Source organism: Diaphorina citri, unplaced genomic scaffold, assembly GCF_000475195.1.
Source record: "Diaphorina citri unplaced genomic scaffold, Diaci psyllid genome assembly version 1.1 scaffold712, whole genome shotgun sequence".
In the NCBI taxonomy this organism is placed as follows: Eukaryota; Metazoa; Arthropoda; class Insecta; order Hemiptera; family Psyllidae; genus Diaphorina; species Diaphorina citri.
Window position 1 is genome coordinate 56,778 of NW_007378145.1, and position 20,109 is coordinate 76,886.

At 34.9% G+C, this 20,109-nt stretch overlaps 1 protein-coding gene across 1 annotated transcript in view; it reads right to left on the reverse strand.

Annotated features, from left to right (window-relative positions):
• Positions 1-20,109, reverse strand: part of LOC103511406 (tachykinin-like peptides receptor 86C) — a 78,429-nt gene that overhangs the window by 20,753 nt on the left and 37,567 nt on the right. Inside the window, exons 4-5 of the mRNA XM_008476131.2 lie at positions 13,827-13,907; positions 4,987-5,137 (exon numbers count right to left, since the gene is read on the reverse strand). Of these exons, the coding sequence (XP_008474353.1) occupies positions 4,987-5,137; positions 13,827-13,907 (232 nt within the window). The remainder of the gene's footprint in view (positions 1-4,986; positions 5,138-13,826; positions 13,908-20,109) is intronic.

Sequence of the window (20,109 nt, forward strand, 5' to 3'; positions counted from 1 at the left end):
TTTCGTGTTGAAATCCAATGGAGTCAGTTTACTAATAATAATCAGCTATAGGTAATAATTATCTACTAATTAAACTACAAAAGCAAAGCTAAAATTTGGTTATGGGGTGGTTGGGATTATGGGGTAATAATAATTAGAATAGATTCAAGATAATTATGACACCTTTAAGTCTCGTGAAAAAGGATGTCAAAACAATTAAAATGAAATTAAACAGAAAATAATTCCTCGGTGGATTTCATTTGATAATCACCGTGCTATAAAGGTATGCAAATAGCGAATTTTCATAAATGGATTTCGTTTTTAATTGAACCCAAAACGAGCAAATAGAAACATAAAAAGACGTAAATCTGGCACATCCACCAACCAATAGTAGTTTTCAGTTAATTTGTATGGTCGCCTGTTAATTATTTTAAGTATGCAATGTGCAGTAAAATAAAAATAATTTATCTACGGTAAGTCAGTCACATCCACCAACCAAGTTTCCAGCTAATTTGTATGATCGCCTGTTAATTACTCTAAGTATGCAATGTGCAGTAAGAAAAAAATACAGTTGTTTTGGCTACGCTAAGATCTACGGTAAATGAGACACATCCACCAACCCATAACACTTTTCAATGTCAGCTCCCATGGCATAGTGGTCTCTGCGCTCGCCTTGCACGCGGGAGACCCGGGTTCGATTCCCGGCGGGGTCAAGAAATTTGTATCATGCAAATGATTGATTAATTTATTTATGTACGTATAAGTACCTATTTAGCTTCTAAAGGTTCTTTTAATATTGGAAATCACTGGAAAGCTTATCGAGGAGTAAATTTATTTATGTACGTATAAGTACCTATTTAGCTTCTAAAGGTTCTTTTAATATTGGAAATCACTGGAAAGCTTATCGAGGAGTAAAGAGGATAAATTCATTGGTGTCAAATTAGTTTGAAAGTGATACATCACCACTTGGAAAAAATAATGATCTCTCACACTCCCAAAGTCCGTAACATTTTTTCCACACAAAATATATAAATGCACAGAGTCTCTTTTGTTTTAAAATGTAGGACAGGACAGTTTTTATTTTTTACACCGATATCAAATTTCAATGAACATGATGGTTTTAACAGTAATTACATTTGAACAACAATAAAACCTAATGATAATGACCATTGACCATGACACACGTCATTAGTTGCAAATAAATAAATTAAATTAAATTGTTTTTAAAGAAAAATATAGATGTAGTCTGAGTTTGGTACCTTCAATATTAAAGGGAGTACCTAAAAATGTCAATTTCATAATCTTGTAAGTTCCTAATATATTTTTTTTCTTTAGATGTTTAGGAAAATGGATTAAACATGCTTCAATTTTATTATATCTTGTGTACTTTGATGCAATTTGTGTGGGTAGCTTTTTATGAATCTGTTGATAGCTAGAATTTATGTGGATACAACCTTTATAATCCCATGTATAAGTTCTCACTGCAGTATTTGTTTTGTGTAGGAAGCAGCATCCCATTACATGAGAAAATGGGTGCTGTGTGTACTTGTGTAGGCTTGAATGACACAAATTATGCGTTCACAATACATAATAAGCGACAAATAATAATAAAAAAAGTCCATCTGGGGATACTGGATACCTACATAGCCACATAGGTATTTCTGAGGCTAGCACACAGATAGGTACTGTAACATCTATTACATTATGACGTAATGTTATACTTTGTCTTAGCAAAAGTTTATTGTTAAAAATAACTTGGTAACTTCTTGCTCTACTTCTTACTTTTCTGGTGTTACTGTTACATTACACTTAGTTTATTACTATTTTATACCATTAAAGTCATTTTTATACGCTTTTAAAAATGGGGTAGTGTTGTTTCTATTTATTATTATAAGTTTTACTCATTCTGTTGAAAAGCAAAATGATTTCATTTTAGTCTTTTTGACCAGATGTTTTATTGTCATTTTTAGTCTAGCATTTTTAGATACCACAAGCCACAACTTTGAAATTCATTAAAATAATTAACAACGTGGAGAGAAATAAATCCTTCTCATTATTCATACGAGTTTCCTGCTTTGAAATCTAAAAGTAGCTTTCATGGACGGCGAAAATCGCCCGTCATTCAAATATTTTCGTGTAACTTTTATTTATTTGGGGAGAGGGAGATCAAAAGAGAGAGGAGGAAGAGATATAGAGAGGGAAAGAAGGACAGAGAGAGAGAGAGAGAGAGATAGAGAGAGAAGGACAAGTGGAGCAAAAAGGTGGATGAGAAAATTTTAACAAACTGCAAACACGACAAACATCCTATCACACGTCATAAAAATAATAAAAAAAGAACCGAGAGCCATAAAAAAGAAAAAAAAAAAAAATTTGATCTCAAAGGAATTCTTGTATCCTTTGGAACTCGGACATTGATACCAGAACAGCAATTCACAACATAACAGACATTTTATTACTGGGTAAGTAAATATTTGCATTTCTGTCTGGTCCACGCTTTTATCTGGTCGAGAGTTCCCCGTTGTAAAAAATGCTCTTCTTTTGCAATGAACATTTTTTAAGAGCTATGACAAACACACCAATGACACACTAAGAGGTTTTAGAACGGTTCGTTGCGGTGATGGTACAATACTAAAGACTAGTGCAGTTGTAGTGCGGCAGAAAATGTTTGGGTACCCTACACTTAGCTGGCAAAAAGAAATTTGGCAAGTTTCAAGTTAAACTTGCAAAAAGATTTAGTATTTTGCATGAAGGAAAATCTCCTTACTTACTCGCAAATTATACCTAGTACTTGCACAAGGAAAAACTTCCATTTATAATGAAACCATGCAAAAATGAAATTTTCAAAGTATCTAATGGGTTTTTTTTTTAAGTTTTCTAAAATTTTAATTTCGTGGATTTGTGGTGACATTGAACTATTTAAAAAGACGAAACTTGAAGTAACTCACCACAATAATTCAGTCATTAACTTTTGGGGGAAAAACTGAACTTAGATGACAAAATAATTTACATAGAGAGGAAGAAATTATTTTATGAACTATGAATAATAAATTCTGACTTCACCACATAACCATTTCTATGTTAAACCATAGAGTTGCAAGTTCCAAGTACATTGGTATTAATTACAATGTGCAGCAGGAAAAACTTTCAAGCTCTCTTCAATCCTAGATTCTGCTGGTATTTAGATGATTCCAAGGAGATAAATTCATCTGTGGCAGGTACTTGAATAAAACAACAACTTTACTGATGACCCCAAAGGAAAATGACTTTTCCTCATAAATATCAAAATTTGCACACAATATCTGGTTAATGATATTACCCATACTTAATTACCTACAGATAAATTTAACGTAGTTTATCGGAGAACAAAACGACCTCCTCAGAAGCATTCACGTCTTCCTACTAAGAAAAACACAACTGTATCGCTGAGTGTAAAAAGAGGATTAGTCACATATTTTCGATCACTTTTTTATTACAGTTTTATATTCCTGATGGGTAGACGGTTCATTTAATGTAAAAATGGGAGTTGTCCGACAAATCTAACTTGTTAAGTTTGGCTAAAAAATGACCAGGGAAAGTATTGCAACCGATTTGACTAAAAATTATTCAAAAATAATAAAGAAAAAACATGTATAGTTTGTTGTATACCTACCTATTTTTCTTGAAATTGCAGTCATTACCTATTTTTCTGTTTTAAAAAATTGACAAAAACCCTACTAACTATCCCTTCTGATTTCCTAAGGTAGTAATACTGATGGTTCATTGTTTACTAGGGCACTAGCTAGTTAAAATTATAATCATATAGACTTGTACACTATATGGGTACGGTAAAAAGAAAAAAAGTCGGTGAAAATGTAATTGAGTGTAAAAAGGGGATTAGTCCACTTTTTATAATGGCCCCAGGGCCTTATTCCTAAACCGAAATTTTAAAATTTTCAATGGAAAATGACTGCAAAGAAGTCCTTGAGAATGTATATTTATTTGATTTGTTTTAGTCCACTAGTTTCCATACAGAACAGTTTTTCGTCTCTCCTAAAAAATTGAATTTTTGGACTAATCCCCTTTTTACAATCAGCGATTCAACTAGTCTTCCTACTAAGAAAAACTCAACTAAAAATTTTCCAACAAGAACTGAAGAGGGTATGAAATTTTTATCAAAATAAAGTAATAGTAAGACCGAAACAAAAGAGCACAAAAGATTTTCCATCCTAATGGTTTTTTGGGGCTTAAAAACTATTTCCTGGTATTTTTTGAACATTTCTAAAGTGTTGGAAACCGCGGGGTGCTATCAGAATATTCTTTAATGGGTGTACTATTTATACTATTAGGGTCATTAAAAAAACCCGCATTTTGACCAGTGAAATCAGGACAGCGATGGCAATAGTTTTGTACTTTTCTATTAGTATTTCCAATGCGTCGAGAGGACATCTATGAGTCTATTAGTTCAGGAGAAACAAGCAGGGCCCGTCCCTCCGGGAATTTTTTAGCCCGTAGTGATTAGAGAAAATTAGTACCTATGTACCTGCCTAATTTGTGTCGGTTTAAAGGGACTTTTCAGTAGGTATAATGGGACGGTTGGTACCTATTAGAGATTGCCCCAGGCAATATCACAAAATGGAATTAACAGAAGGAATTAAATGTGTATAATTTTTAAATGAATACCCACTTTTGACTTGTTCCAAACCTCTGATCAAAACTTACTCTATCAGAAGTCCTGAATTTCTTCAAGAATGTTCAAAATAGAACACAATGAACTATTGTTCAATTTTGGTCGCGGGATTGAGGATATTTCTGCAAAATAATGAAACCTTATTTATAATTTGTCCTTTGATTCAGAATGAAATCTCCTACGTCAGTTTTTCCAATACTTATTTTTAGTAATATTACCTATTTTCATTGTTAAACCTTTTGTTGGCCTGACCCTGCACCTGCAACTTCTAAACAAAAAATATGACAATGGAAAGTTAACAAGAAATCTATTTCAAAATATTCAATCTATTTCAGTCTTACCTTTCTTTTGGATTTGATGGAATGTAATTGTCGCTGAGATCGCTCCCCTATGTATTGACTCCCCCACAATTCTTTCCCCATGATCCAGTAACACAGCAACATTGAGAGCATTGGTACCAAATAGGTTACTAACAGGAAAACTACGTTGTATCTGGAAGTAATAAAGACAAGACAAGATGGGTTAATCTTACGGTTACTAGGATCTACAATGTGTTTAAATGTTTGTTAAATTCTGCAAATAATCGGAAATTATATCGGCAAAGTGTCAAGTGTCAGTGCAAACTATTTAAAGAGGCGAGACATGGAAAAGCGGAAGCATAGTTCACATTTTTTACACCCAAATTAAGGAAAGTAAAAAGTGTAAAAATGCGACAAGAAACTGCAAAAAAAGTGACCTACGCTTAGCACGGGATACCTAAACAGAACAAACTATGACCGTGTGTCTCAGCATAAGAGTACCACAACACTCAGAATTTACATTTTCAAAATATTTCGGATAAGATAAGGCATCCGAACCATAAATTATTCACACTAAAAGCAGGAGACCATCAGCTTTGCGGAAAATATATACCTAGTGGAATTATAATTTTATGACCCGACTTGTCATGAAATTGTCCAACATGCATACAGCACCAGAGTTGTTTCTTTATCCCCCATTGCACTACTATTAATAATTCATTTTTAACTCTCCATAAAACGGTACATATAATTTTTGTTCTGGCATGGGAATTTTCTGTTCTATCTTCAACTTCGTCTCTCTCTCCTCTTAGCTCTCTCCCTACCTATCTATAATTAAACTTCCTCTTTTAAAATTTCTTTCCATTCACATGACTCTGTCCTTGATAAAATGTACATGTTGGACAACAGGTTAATAATGTAAGCCTATGTATACGTATATATTCTCAGGTAAATACTGAATATGTTTCCCTGTGAGCAAAAGTACAAGAAGCAAGGAAACACACATATTTTTGTTCAAAGAAATTCAATAAAAGTCGAGAAAATTAGTATAAAGAAGAATGCTTTTGAAAGGGAAAAACGGTGTCAGCAACAGATAGCTTGACGTAATGACGTCACGGGGATTTTGAGTTATTGTGTAGCAATGAATTGTCCGCATTTATGAACAATTTCAAAATCCATAACTTCTTGTCTTTTCAGGATTTTCCGATATGCTCCAGAAATAGAATTGCAATAAACCCCTCTTTGTGTTTGGATTCCTTGGGGTTTAGAGTTCATTGACCTGTTATGTACTTATGAAAGCAGTTTTCGAGTGTTTGATTAGTTTTCTCTAAGACTCAAACAATTTTCCAAGTTTTCACATTCTTTATCTTCTAATTCTGATACAAATATTTTGTTCACAACTTCACGAGTTCATAACAAGTTTGTTTTATCAAAACTATCTACGAGAGAGTTTTTCCCTATTGGTTTTTGATGTAGGTAGATACTTACGTCAGTACATACTCTGAAGTCTACCCAATTTGGTGTAGAGAGGAAGTTATTCGACTTCAAATTCTAAGCAAAAACATTATGAGGGAGCTGAGCAGTACGAGTACCTGTATCTTCTTTGGTAGAGATTTTTTTATTCTCTCTCTCTCTCAAAAAAAAAAAAAAAAAAAAAAAAAACTTCCCTCGCATTTTTACTTTGTGACTCGGGATAAATTTTCAGCATTCTTTAATTAATTTTTTCCTGCGTTAAAATTTCTTTGTTTCCCTTTCGTCATGATTATTCCGGCGAATAACTTCCATCAGGGAAGTTTGAGGTCACAACCCCAGGGAAGACAGCGTTCCAGATTGTCAAAATATTTTGATTTATTAAGGAAAACATCTGGAGTCTGGGAGTGTCGACGTAATTACGTCGTCATGCAAAAAACGATGATTACATTTCTACTCTCGACAAATACTGACGAAAATGCAGTCGGAATTTCCGAATAAAAATAGTGATGTTGACGTTCAAATATGTAATATTTCAATGCTGGAGCGTGAGGAAGGAAGAAAAAAACTGAATTATATTTAAAAAAATAATAAATAAAACAAACAAGGAATGTCAATGTCATTTCTGGGGACTCACCAGTATGGTGGATAATAGATTCAGACTCAATACTCGTACGTGAATAACAATAGAGATAGGTCAAAGATAAATGGAGGGAGGAAGACAAGAAGAAGATGAATAAGAAGAAGAAAAAGGGAAATGTCAATGTTGTCATTTATGAAAACACGCCAGTAAGGTTGAATACGTCCGTAAACAAGCTGGGCCCGTCCCTCCGGGCATTTTTTAGCCCGTAGTTTATTTGATCGTGATTAGAGAAAATCAGTACCTATGTACCTACCTAATTTGTTTAATATTCGTTTTTATTATTCTTGTTTGATTTTACTTTTATGTAATGATTTAAAGATTAGACTAGAGCCCGTTCTCCCTTTATTCCTTTATATATAATGTTTAAATCACCCATCCATTTATTGGCCTTGCTCGGCGTAGTTTAACATAGGTGACGCTAAAACCGGTCTTAAATGATCGACTGAAGTGTTATCTAAAACTTTCTCGCTTTGAGTTCATAGGTCGTCGTGACAAATTTCAAGATCAGAGCTCATTTGTGTGAGAAAATGTGAAAAAAAATCCCCCAAAAACCAGTTTTTTTTTTTTGGTTTTATGGTTTTCTGGACAAAATTTGCACCACCACTTTCGTGTTCCTGGTAAAAAGACCTTTAATTTGTGCAAAAAAAAGTGACCTACGCTTAGCACGGGATACCTAAACAGAACAAACTATGACCGTGTGTCTCAGCATAAGAGTACCACAACACTCAGATATAGCTCGACTAGGTTTGGATAAGTCCTTCTATGGGGACAGACACACAGACAGACCGACAGACAGACACCAAAGCGAATACAATAGCTCGTCCACTATACCTTTTTTTATTACTGTCGTAATAATAAAGGAAGGACGGGCTAAAAAAGGGAAAAAAAAAACAGATAGGTCAAAGTCAGTCAAAGGAAGTGGAAGGAGACATAGGGAAGAAGGAAAAGAAGAGAACTAGGAAAAGAAACAGAAATCCCGATGGAGAAAATGGGAGAGAAATACAATTCAAGTTATTTTAATAAAAAAAAAGACACATACACGAGTTCCTACCTCCTATTTTATATTTTGTCAACATCCAGACGTGTCTTCTGCCACTTCATACGTTTGCAATAACAACAGTACTTCTAAATTTTGACAGTAACGTTGTAAAAAAAAAAATGCTACGAGATAAACATTTCAATCAATCCTATATCAGCAAGTTTTATCTAGGATTTCATCTTCAATTTTCGAAAAGATGGATGCTTTTTTATCAGAATGTTTCTCCACTTTCCATGTCATTATGAAGTCCAAGCAGAAGTTTACATGAGAAATATCACGGAATCCCTCGGAAATCTGAGTTTCAAGTTAAGTCTGGAGCGAGGGATGTCTTTTTCCCTTGGATTATTCTTAATATCATGGATGATAAACAGTCTCTATAAATCGCGAGTCATCTACAGTATGTTTATAAATGGTTGATCAGAAGATACAGCTCTCTAAGGGAAGGATTCCTTCCATTCTGCTTGGATAGTAATAGCACAACCCTCGGACAAAATGTCCCGGAAAGCACAAGAAGCGAGCGTACAATTCAAAAGATTAAATTGTAAATAGTTTAAACTGTAAGACAACAAATGCCCCGCAGATAAAATGGGCAAGATATGGTGGAAATGAATACTTCCCCGGCCGTACAAAGTAGGCAGTAATGTTAATCTGTCGGCTTAAATAGCAAATGAGCATTTTATACCTTAACTCTATTTCCACTTGAGCTTTGTTGTGTTTATTACTAATGACAATCATTATGATAATGTGCGTACTTAGTCAGCTACTGCTTTTATTTATGTTGTAAGCACTTTGATCTACATCAGTGCTTCTCAAATCGAGGAACATAAGAATGTGCGTACTTAGTCAGCTACTGCTTTTATTTATGTTGTAAGCACTTTGATCTACATCAGTGCTTCTCAAATCGAGGAACATAAGAACAGAGGATGATACTAACTTGATAATATAATATAGGCAACCCATACATAGGATTCTACATCAAAAAGGGTTGAATAAGTAAAGAATACGAAGAGAGACGTGTTAGAAACATAAGATATTTGAATTATCTTCTTTGGAAAGAGGGTAAATTACGCGTAACAGCATCAGCAGTTGAAAAAGAAATGTATCCAGAAAGACTTGGCGAGGCAATACTTCTAGGAAAAGAAGGTACTGAAAAGAAATGTCGACCCTGGTTGAACGGGATTAGCGAAGAAAGGATAAATCAAAGAAAGGATAAGGGTCCAAGGATTTAAGGATTCAGGAATGTCAGAGGTCGAGAACTCTTCACTGACCGCTTCTAAAGAATGATTGGAACGTGAATTCAAAATGCGTTAATAGTAAACTGCATTCTGTTTCCACAGATTTCTGGATGCGATGGAGAATATTTGGCAAGGAGATACTGGGAAGGAATATGTGCGAGGAAAGGATGGGGGTTATTATGGAATTCAGCAGGAAGACAAATGAGTTGAATTAGAAATTAATTAGGTACTTCCAATCAACGCTTCTAGTCGAGTTTTTTTCTTATCTTACCCTAAACAGTTAGACTTGACTATTTAATGATAAATATTCTTTTAATAGGTACCTACATAATGGACTTTTGGTATGAAGGAAAAACCTTGTGTTTTTCTATTTAGCTTTCTATGAAGGGTTGGGTTGGAGGATAAAAAACCCTTGAAACTATGAACGATACACCATTTGAATTATTCTATATTTTGAGTATGAAAGGAGGGTGTACAGAGAGAAGTTTGTGAACCGCTGATCCACATTAACATCCCTTGCTGTGTATCCTTTGTTGTTTAATCACAAGTTCATTAGAACAAAACTCCTGTTGTGATGTTCAGGACTCAAGATACATTAACTTGGTCCTTCTATCTCATCCTTCTCCTCCTCCTCCTTCTCCTCCTCTTCCTCCTCCTCCCCTTCCTTCTCCTCTTTAAATGATATTATGGAGGCATGTGGGACAGTGGGAGCTCAGGCAAAAGAAATCCCTTATGTTACTTGTTACTACACTACACTTGTATTCAACACATGGAATGGACATTTAACAATGAAGACTTTGAATGTCGGATTATTGATTTGAGATATTAATATCTCATTGATACCTTTAGGCGAGAGGAGTGGTCCTTGTAAAGTTGAGTAGAAGGGTTTAGAATTTAGAAGATAGCTTTACTTGTAGCTTTTAAAATACCTACTCCTAGAGCCTTTTACATTACCAAGGGCTACACGCGTAAAGGTTTAACTTTTTATTTTATAACTAAAAATAGCTACCTTCCTAATGACTCGGTCTAAATAAAGCTTTAGCCTAATGGGGTTTACCAGGTCGGACTATTATATACGGGTTCAAATCCTAGATTGGGCAGACTTTTGGTATACGTGATTCTGGTTGGCAGGAAGAACTACTTGCTATCCGGTCTTTAAATTCGGCGAATAAATCCTAAATAATAATCGGAATTCCAAAATAATCTGACTTACTAGGCCCTGACCTCGGACTTGTATCACAAAATTCGCCCCTTCATTTGCTCAGAACCACTTTATGGAAAGCCATATTTTATAGGTAGGATCAAAACCACTTTATTTATGGAAAGCCATATTTTATAGTTAGCATTCTACCTTCAAAGCTTCCATATTTTACGACCTTTCTCAACAAATTCCTTATACGGGTCACCATATACGCCAGAGAGTCCCAAGTATTATGAATATTCATATGCCAGTACACTATCATAATACCATATGAAGTCACTTTGCACAACTTGGAACGTGCCAAGCCCCCCTCTTCCAACGAAACTTTCTCCGACCTAATGACGCCATATTGTCAGTGCAGAAAATTATGCTGGTGAAATTTTGCAATACTAAGATAGGGATCTTTTTCTCCCTCATGTCTCGTGACTTTTCTCTTTATTAAAAAAAAACAACTCTATCATCAGCAAAACAAACAGTGACTATATTATTATCAATGCGACATCGTTAGTCGCTAGTATTGTCAGCCTTACAACTCTATCATCAGCAAAACAAACAGTGACTATATTATTATCAATGCGACATCGTTAGTCGCTAGTATTGTCAGCCTTATTTCTTCTAATTTTGTCATCAACTCATCACCATTTCATTAAGACTGCGTGGTGAAAGGGACTTTTCATTCATATGCTAGTATAGTTTCAAGACGATAAACATATTTTATTCTAATTTTGTCATCACTGTCCTTTATAATTTTGTTCACTCCTCTTTTAGGAAGTTTGCCATTTCTATCTATTCTAATTTTGTCGTCAGTATTGTCATAATTACCTCTTTTAATGTTGTCATAATTATCGCGTCTAATTCCGTCATAAATACCTAAGGTATCCTTTTTAATTTCGCCACCACCATCATTCCCTCTAATTTTATGGCTCCAATCACCGCGCGTTGCTTTGTAATTTTGTCGTCAGTATTGTCTTAATTACCTCTTTTAATGTTGTCATAATTATCGCGTCTAATTTCGTCATAAATACCTAAGGTATCCTTTTTAATTTCGCCACCACCATCATTCCCTCTAATTTTATGGCTCCAATCACCGCGCGTTGCTTTATTGGAGGGAGACGAAATTTAATTATTTTAAAATTTCTCTCGTCAGTTTTAATCACATTAAAGCTGAAGAGAATTAAATTAAGTAATTTGTGATCTAAATGAAGTCAACCCTCACACGCTACCGGTTACAGGAAAGCAGGAAAGCCATTTCCTTTGAAGATAATTATTGCATAAATTTTATGAACTAGCTTAAAATAAATACGAACAAAAGCTAATGATAATTATTTGGAGGATTACTCGTAAAATATTTTATGTTTTTTAACTATTCTATACTATACCATTTTGGACCTTATGCTTTCAACTTCCAACACAAAAGCTATAACACAAACTACTCAAAAAGCTGAAAAGTTTTTCCGACAAGAAAATTTTATTCAAGTTTCTTTTCAACATTTTAAGTTCCGCACTCTACACCATATCGTTTCTATGGAACTCTAGGTATCTGATATCGCTATACCTACCCCGAACAAGTTTTTCAATGGTTTATGACAACTTTTAAAACCTCGCTGTGTCTTTTTACATAAACCACATCTTGAATTTGACAATCCTTTTCTTATAACTACGCTTTCTTCTCTCTTATAAAAAGGTGGAACGGTTCTTTGGGGCGACATGTTGGTTTCTCGAAAAATGCTTACCTATACTTTGGTAGATAACATGATAATATGTCGTGTATCTATCTACCTACATTAGGGATTATAGTAGATAATACAAGTTCTCTTCTGTCTGCTGAAAGAGAATATTACCAGACAGATTTGTAAGTCTTACTTTTCCAGATAAATCTATTTCTTAATTCTCTCTCTCCAAGGTATTCTTCATACTACTCGCCTTTTTATCCCGAATACCATGTCAGTAGTAGATAATACAAGTTCCCTTCTGTCTGCTGAAAGAGAATATTACCAGACAGATTTGTAAGTTTTACTTTTCCAGATAAATCTATTTCTTAATTCTCTCTCTCCAAGGTATTCTTCATACTACTCGCCTTTTTATCCCGAATACCATGTCAAGTACGAAAGAAATTATGAAATTAGGAAGAAAATTGTTTTTTGCCACGTGAATAAATACAATAGGGTACCTACCTATTTATTTTATGATTTATTTCATGCACACTTCAAAGGCACATGAAAAAGCTTTTGGGTGATTTTTTATGGGGATAAAATATGCTATATAGGCGTTAAAATATAAAACAAAGCACAGAGAGAAAGAGGGAGAGACAGGGAGAGAGAGAGAGGAGGGAGTAGAATAGGAAAGCCATAAAAAAGGTAGATGATCAAACAAAGAAAGTTAATTAAGCTGGAAGTTATCAGAGTGATTTGAAGGGTAGTCCATAGCTCCATAGAAGATGAAAATATGGCGAATATATTATCATTATTATTATTAGAGGGAGAGAAAGAGAGAGAAGTAGAATTAAAGATGAAGAGAGAGAGGGACTTAGGGACCTAGATGCAGAAAAGAAGAGTAAAAAGTAAAAAAGAGATAGGGAGAGAATGCGAGGGAGAGAGAAAGAGAGAGGGTAAAGGGTATCTAGATGGAGAAAAGAGTAAAAAAACAGACAGGAAGGGAAAGCAAGCAAGATCAAAGGAGCAAGGGAGAGGGAGAGATAAAGGGGAGAGGTTGTGGTTAGATATTATAGTTGTAGAAAATAGTCCAGATAAGGTTGGGGAAACAGACAATTTTTTTATCGCCATAAATTTGCCTGAAAATACTTCCAACTAATAATTTCATCCGGAGATATTTCATCCCAAGATGATGAAAATATGGCGACTATATTATTATTATTATTATTATTAGAGGGAGAGAAAGAGAGAGAAGTAGAATTAAAGATGAAGAGAGAGAGGGACCTAGATGCAGGAAAGAAGAGTAAAAAGTAAAAAAGAGATAGGGAGAGAATGCGAGGGAGAGAGAAAGAGAGAGGGTAAAGGGTACCTAGATGGAGAAAAGAGTAAAAAAACAGACAGGAAGGGAAAGCAAGCAAGAGTAAAGGAGCAAGGGAGAGGGAGAGATAAAGGGGAGAGGTTGTGGTTAGATATTATAGTTGTAGAAAATGGTCCAGATAAGGATGGGGAAACAGACAATTTTTTTATCGCCATAAATTTGCCTGAAAATACTTCCAACTAATAATTTCATCCGGAGATATTTCATCCCAAGCTTGTTTGCTAAAGATTTAATAATGGTTTTTGAAATCAGCATTTTACTTACACATATTCAGATACGGAGTTGGGATAAGTGCCATCCGGCCATTTGATGTAACATACGATTTTCAGCTTCCCGCCGCTATAGCTGAAACAAGAAGAGGAACATATCACATGAGGTTTGTAAACATGGGGAAAACTCTGTAAATAATAATAATAATAAAAAATCCATCATCCTTTTTGCAGTGTCATTTAGGCCTCATTTTTAACGTCTCTCACAAATTTTGTCAGAAGAAAAAATGGAGACAGTAATTATTCACAAATAATGCCTGACATGTCAGATTGAGTAAATTTTACTCATGTAGGATTTTTTTTTACGATCTTCACCAACAGGCTCTATTTTCGTTTCGCACGATTCAGTTGGTCCGTACACAGTATTTTGAAAAGGAAAACTGAAAACTGTGTTAATTCCTCCGGAATAAAAGCTCCGCACACAATGCGAGATAATATGACCACGAGATCTGTCAGATTGTAGGGAACACATTTTTTTCAGTCGGCAGAAAAAAATTCTCCTGAATATAAGCCAAAGTAGGAATTTGTGTTTTTGTTTTCACTTAAAAAAAAAATATCTGTTGTGAACATCACACGACTTTCCTTATCCTATTGAATGATGCTTATTTGGGTGTTCATTTATTGTAACTTTTACAATATCTCTAACCGTTTAGTCGGTATAGCTGAAAACCGCCAAAAAGTGGTCGAAAGCCACCCAAAAGCGGTCAAAATACCGCCTACCGCAGCACCTATCTTAACCAAAATTTTTGTATTACATCCTTATCACATTTATGAACTACATACCTACCAAATTTCAAGTCACTAGCTCATACCGTTCCCAAGATATTATTGAATTACACCTAAAACCGCCAAAAAGCGGTAAAATGCCGCCAACCGTTGCACCGATCTTAACCAAAAGTTTCGTGTTGCATCCTAAATATCTAGTGTGAACATCACACGACTTTCCTTATCCTATTGAATGATGCTTATTTGGGTGTTCATTTACTGTAACTTTTACAATATCTCTAACCGTTTAGTCGGTATAGCTGAAAACCGCCAAAAAGTGGTCGAAAGCCGCCAAAAAGCGGTCAAAATACCGCCTACCGCAGCACTATCTTAACCAAAAGTTTTGCATTACATCCTTATCACATTTATGAACTACCTACATACCAAATTTCAAGTCACTAGCTCATACCGTTCCCGAGATATTATTGAATTACACCTAAAACCGCCAAAAAGCGGTAAAATGCCGCCAACCGTTGCACCGATCTTAGCCAAAAGTTTTGTGTTGCATCATTGTCACATTTGACAGTTTCATGCCAAATTTCAAGTCTCTAGCTCTTACCGTTCTCGAGATATTTTGTTTACAGACAGACAGTGACACACACGGAGCAATGGCTGAAACTTTGTATTTAGGCTCTAGGGACCTCAAAACGTGTTTTGGCATTAAAAACTGACCATCGAAAATTTGACCCGATTATCATGCCAAATTTCAAGCCTCTAGCTCTTACCGTTCTCGAGATATTTTGTTTACAGACAGACAGACAGACAGAAGGACAGACAGACAGTGACACACACGGACCAATGGCTGAAACTTTGTATTTAGGCTCTAGGGACCTCAAAACGTGTTTTGGCACTAAAAACTGACCATATTTGACCCGATTACATTACTTTCCTTCGTACAGGATAAGGAAAGTAAAAAGCTCAAGAAATTAAGAAGAGATTAGCCTAAATAGTGAAAACACAAACCCATAAGACTGTTGTTCCGCTTCTCAAGAAATTAAGAAGAGATTAGCCTAAATAGTGAAAACACAAACCCATAAGACTGTTGTTCCGCTTTCTTTTTTTAATTATCTTAAGTTTCAAGATGCTCTTGAAACAAAAATCAACACACTAAATTTAAAACTCTTGGATTTTTGTGTGTCACACTCGGGAAGTTGGTTTTGACTTTATTTCATTCACAATGTAGGTACCTATATATTTTTTTTAAAGGGAAATATGGAAAGAATCTAACTTTATTTTGCCTTGAATTTGTCTGTTTCTTTTGGAAGAAGTCTTCTAAAAAATTCCAATTCCGGTGAACTCATCTTGGGGTTTCTTTCTCATTTCAAAAAAAAAAGTATTGTTCTTGATTATAACTTTTTGTGACCTAGGCATGGTGGGGTTATAAAAACGGCATTCCAAAGGAAGCTTCTTGTTTGTTTCGTTTTTTACTTTCTATTTTTTTTTTTCTTCTAGTTTTGGGACACGTTCGAAATTAGGCCACGTATACGAAAGCAAACAAAGTAAGGGGAGTACACTGTACAACTTTTAAAACCATTAGTTTTCAAATTAGGCCACGTATTCGAAAGCCAAACAAAGTAAGGGGAGTTACTGTACAACTTTTAAAACCATTAGTTTTCATTAGTTGGAAAGACAATTATTGTCTTCCAAGAATTTTCCTGGGTAAAGTTTGTCTATACAGCTGCAGACACATGAAGATTCTGGTGAACACATTAATTTCCTTTTAAAATGCCGTTAGCCGTGTGTTGAACTAGGTGTCTTGAAGTTTTGGCTGAAGTTCCAACTAGAAGTTTGTAAAAATTACGACCTGTTTAACAGAGGGGTAGGAAGTACCTATAATGTTTAGATTGTCTAGTCTAGTTGGTAACTATTAGACGTTATCTTTTATAAACTCTCTCTTGAATGGTTTGGGTTTAAAAAATGAAAATTTCAATAGATGACAGTAGAATTTTATCTTCCCAAACGGTCACTGTCCAATAGATCAGTTGCGCTTACTTGGGTGATGTTTCAAAGTCATAGAGCAGGAAAAATGAGGACCAACGGAATTTTTCTTTTTCGCCAGCATATTTTATTGTTGAGAATATGAAAGAAGAGGAATTCGAATTATGTGCATTCCTACTCATAAGAGACAAAATCCTCTTCTTCTATGGCTCGTCCTGAATCAAGAAATTGGCTCGTCTCATAACTTTCCTTGGGAAAACTGACAAGAAACACAATACCATCTCATAAATGTCCGGGCACTAAGGTGAAAGCGTTTGAAAAGATGAAAAAAACCTTTCAACAACTACAGTTATAGGTTCTCGTCACAAGGTACTCGAAAGGAAGAGCTTTTAGGCGAGATTTATGGAACAAAAAGGGACAATATTTTGAAAATGGAACACTGTGAAGGTCACATAAGCAGGGGACAGAAGTGAGGACATTTTTGAAAACAATAATAGTAGTTATGGTAAATAAAAAAAGGGCAGACGAAAATAAAAAGATGGGAACAGTTGAAAGAGGGCTGACAGAGGAGAGACTGAAAAAGAGGAAGAAAGGGAGGGAGAAGGAGAGAGTGAAAGAGGGAAGGAGAGGAGAAAGAGGAAGGGAGAAAAACAAAGAAAATGTGAACGTAGACCCTGTTCTGGACAAGATAAATGGCTGAGTGAGAGGAAAATCTCGGAAATTTCACAGTAGGGAGTATAGAGAAAAACGAAATATTTAGATAAAAAAAAACTCACACAGAAGTCCCTAAGTACCTACGTAGGTATAGAGAAAAATTTCAAAGTGGAGATTTGTTAATAAATAATACTTAGAATACACAATGAAAACAATAATTGAACAATGACACAAAGGTAATTGCTTTTAGTGGATTTGAGTAAATGCATCTGGACAAATTATCCTGTTATGCATGTATATTACTGTGTGCCATACTATCATATAAATAGGTAGGTACCTACTTGAAATGGATGATACATAAATATACTTGATTAGTGGATGCATACGTTTTTGCGCAGTTCTTTCTGCTCCTCCGCTAGCGCGCTTGTATAGTGGCGCTACCTAACATAGTGGCGCTACCTAACGGACGAAAAAAACAACTGCATAAAGTCTGACGTCACACATATTTGAACTCTTTCATTAGAATGGAAAATTTTGAGGATTATCGAAGAAAAATATATCATAGGAAAAGTTTAAACTAAGGTAGGTCAAGCTGTTTTGATTTCAACACTTTAAGGAGTGATGAAGAAAGGAATGGGAGGGTTGAGAAGAAAAATAAAAACGGTAGAAAGAGAACCTGCGAGAGACGAACGCAGATACAAAGGGAGCAAAAGGAGAATGGTGGAAAAGAAATATAGTGGCGCTACCTAACGGACGAAAAAAACAACTGCATAAAGTCTGACGTCACACATATTTGAACTCTTTCATTAGAATGGAAAATAAAAATTGAATTTTCGATCTTTTACAGTTATTTTTTCGGAGTTTTGACCTCAGATTTGGATTTTTCCCAGCTTTTTACATAGGAATCGACCATTTATTTATAATTTTTACCCATTTGGAACTGCTCCATTATATTCAAGCTAGACGTTGTTTCTCTAGTGTCTTATCGGTAACTGACGGTGTTTCCTCTCATCAACAAAGAAACATCTTCAAAAAGAAAGACCCATTCAAGCTAGACGTTGTTTCTCTAGTGTCTTATCGGTAACTGACGGTGTTTCCTCTCATCAACAAAGAAACATCTTCAAAAAGAAAGTTAATCAAAAACTTTCTTCCTATCACTACCTTTTCGTTTCTGTGTTTTTGTTGTTGATTGTTTACAAAACTTACTATCTCTCAAAGGAAGTAAAGAGACGTAAACTGTCCAGGTCCACCCTTCGATTTGAATTTTCAAAAGAAGAAAAATTACCGTTAGATTACAGTCACTATGAAGTGTCAAAACTCACAGCAACTTTCCAGTTGACCAATGCCCCCTGCTCCTATGAAGTAAATTATCAGCACTCAAGAACCCAGGTTTGTAAAATAGATAAATTATTTGAGGATTTTAACTCTTGTCCACGTTTTCCCTTTTACTTCACTGTCCAACCTAATCTTCCTGCATAACTTCCTTGTGTATGTGCCTTTACTACGTAGAAGCTATTCTTGTCTCATTTTACCATAGTTCTTTTGTGATACCTAGGTACCCAAGTAAAATTCAAGTTATTTAATTAACTAGGTAGGTACAGCTGATGCCTTCGATATCAGTCCTGTCGTCAATTATGTACGTTAAGACTATTCAAAAATCAATAGATTTTTCCAGGAACCAAATTTCCAAAGTTCTTTGTGTTTTTTTCCCCCATTACGTTGGAAGAATAAAATAATATCCCAAAATTTCACATTCATATGAGCAGATAATATTCCGTCAAGCTTTGTTTCACTTTTGGAAAAGAAATCACTAATCTTCTTTGAAACAGAATCTCAAGCTAAAACTGTTAGACATTTTGACATTATCTTCTTGAGCAAACACCGTATAGCGTATAGTATACAGACTACAGGGTGAGTCATGTAATCTCGATGGACAAGGCCGTTAACTTTTGGTGGGAAAATTCTGGGTTAAACTGTGGTCACTGCAGAATTTTCCCGCAAATCTTTTGAAACGGGAATTTCGTATTTAGAAGAAAATATCCTTGAGAACTAAGAAATGATTGTGGTCATGACTTTGTTTGAAAAAGTGGTCTTCAGTAAGAGTTGTGTAAATTTGAATGGCTGTTCATTTCTTTTGTATATAAACGTTGTTCTATGCCAAAATAAGCATTTCATTTATTTTGTTTTAATGGTATTCCATTTTGCCTGGTTGCCGATCAGAAGCTTTTGCTCATCGTTCTACCTCTCACACATTCAAATTAATCACCTGATGATATCCAGCTGTTTGTCTGAACATTATATTATGTATCTTCATTTAAACACAATTTAAAATGTATCTATAATTATGTAAACGTTATCTACTCGTAACTAGAACATTTACTAGCCGTAACTACATTTACTACCCGTACATGAATCTAGCCGTACATGAATGCACCTATCTACGTGACTTGATCTCGTTTCTGTGTTTTTGTTGTTGATTGTTTACAAAACTTACTATCTCTCAAAGGAAGTAAAGAGACGTAAACTGTCCACTCTTCGATTTGAATTTTCAAAAGAAGAAAAATTACCGTTAGATTACAGTCACTATGAAGTGTCAAAACTCACAGCAACTTTCCAGTTGATGTCCGAGTACATTCTAATGTAATTATAAAGGTATAATAATATCACCGAAGCTCCCTTCTTCCTAAAGATACTTTTTGTCCATTCAATCTTCTCTCTTTTCATTTCCTTTTTTTCCAATTTCCTCGTTATTTTCCATCAATCTTATCAGGTTTCCTTTAAATTTCACTTGTGAAGCTTTTGTTCAGTCTTTTTTTTAAACTCTTGTCCACGTTTTCCTTTTTACTTCACTGTCCAACCTAATCTTCCTGCATAACTTCCTTGTGTATGTGGCTTTGCTACGTAGAAGCTATTCTTGTCTC